A 266-nucleotide genomic window follows, 5' to 3' on the forward strand; every position below is an offset into this window, starting at 1 on the left:
TCAGCAGGTCCGAGCGGGACTGGCAGTGCGCCTCGCGGCTGCGCTCGATGTAGATGTTGACGGCCAGCACGCCGATCACCTCGGCCAGGATGAAGGACAGGCCGCCGAAGTAGAAGGACCAGCCGTACGAGTAGTGGTTCTTCTTCTCGTCGTCCCGCTTCGGGCCCGGCTCGCCCGCGTTGGCCGAGATGTACACGATGACCCCGATGATGTTGCTCAGGCCTGGGCGGGGGACGGTCAGACGGGAGCCTCGAGGCCACCCCGGC

General features: G+C 66.9%; 1 protein-coding gene across 1 annotated transcript in view; it reads right to left on the reverse strand.

Annotated features, from left to right (window-relative positions):
- CACNG8 (calcium channel, voltage-dependent, gamma subunit 8) overlaps positions 1-266 on the reverse strand; it is a 15,409-nt gene that overhangs the window by 9,817 nt on the left and 5,326 nt on the right. Inside the window, exon 5 of the mRNA XM_014528106.1 lies at positions 6-222. Coding sequence (XP_014383592.1) covers positions 6-222 — 217 coding nt within the window. The remainder of the gene's footprint in view (positions 1-5; positions 223-266) is intronic.

Source organism: Myotis brandtii, unplaced genomic scaffold, assembly GCF_000412655.1.
Source record: "Myotis brandtii unplaced genomic scaffold, ASM41265v1 scaffold619, whole genome shotgun sequence".
NCBI classification, from domain to species: domain Eukaryota; kingdom Metazoa; phylum Chordata; class Mammalia; order Chiroptera; family Vespertilionidae; genus Myotis; species Myotis brandtii.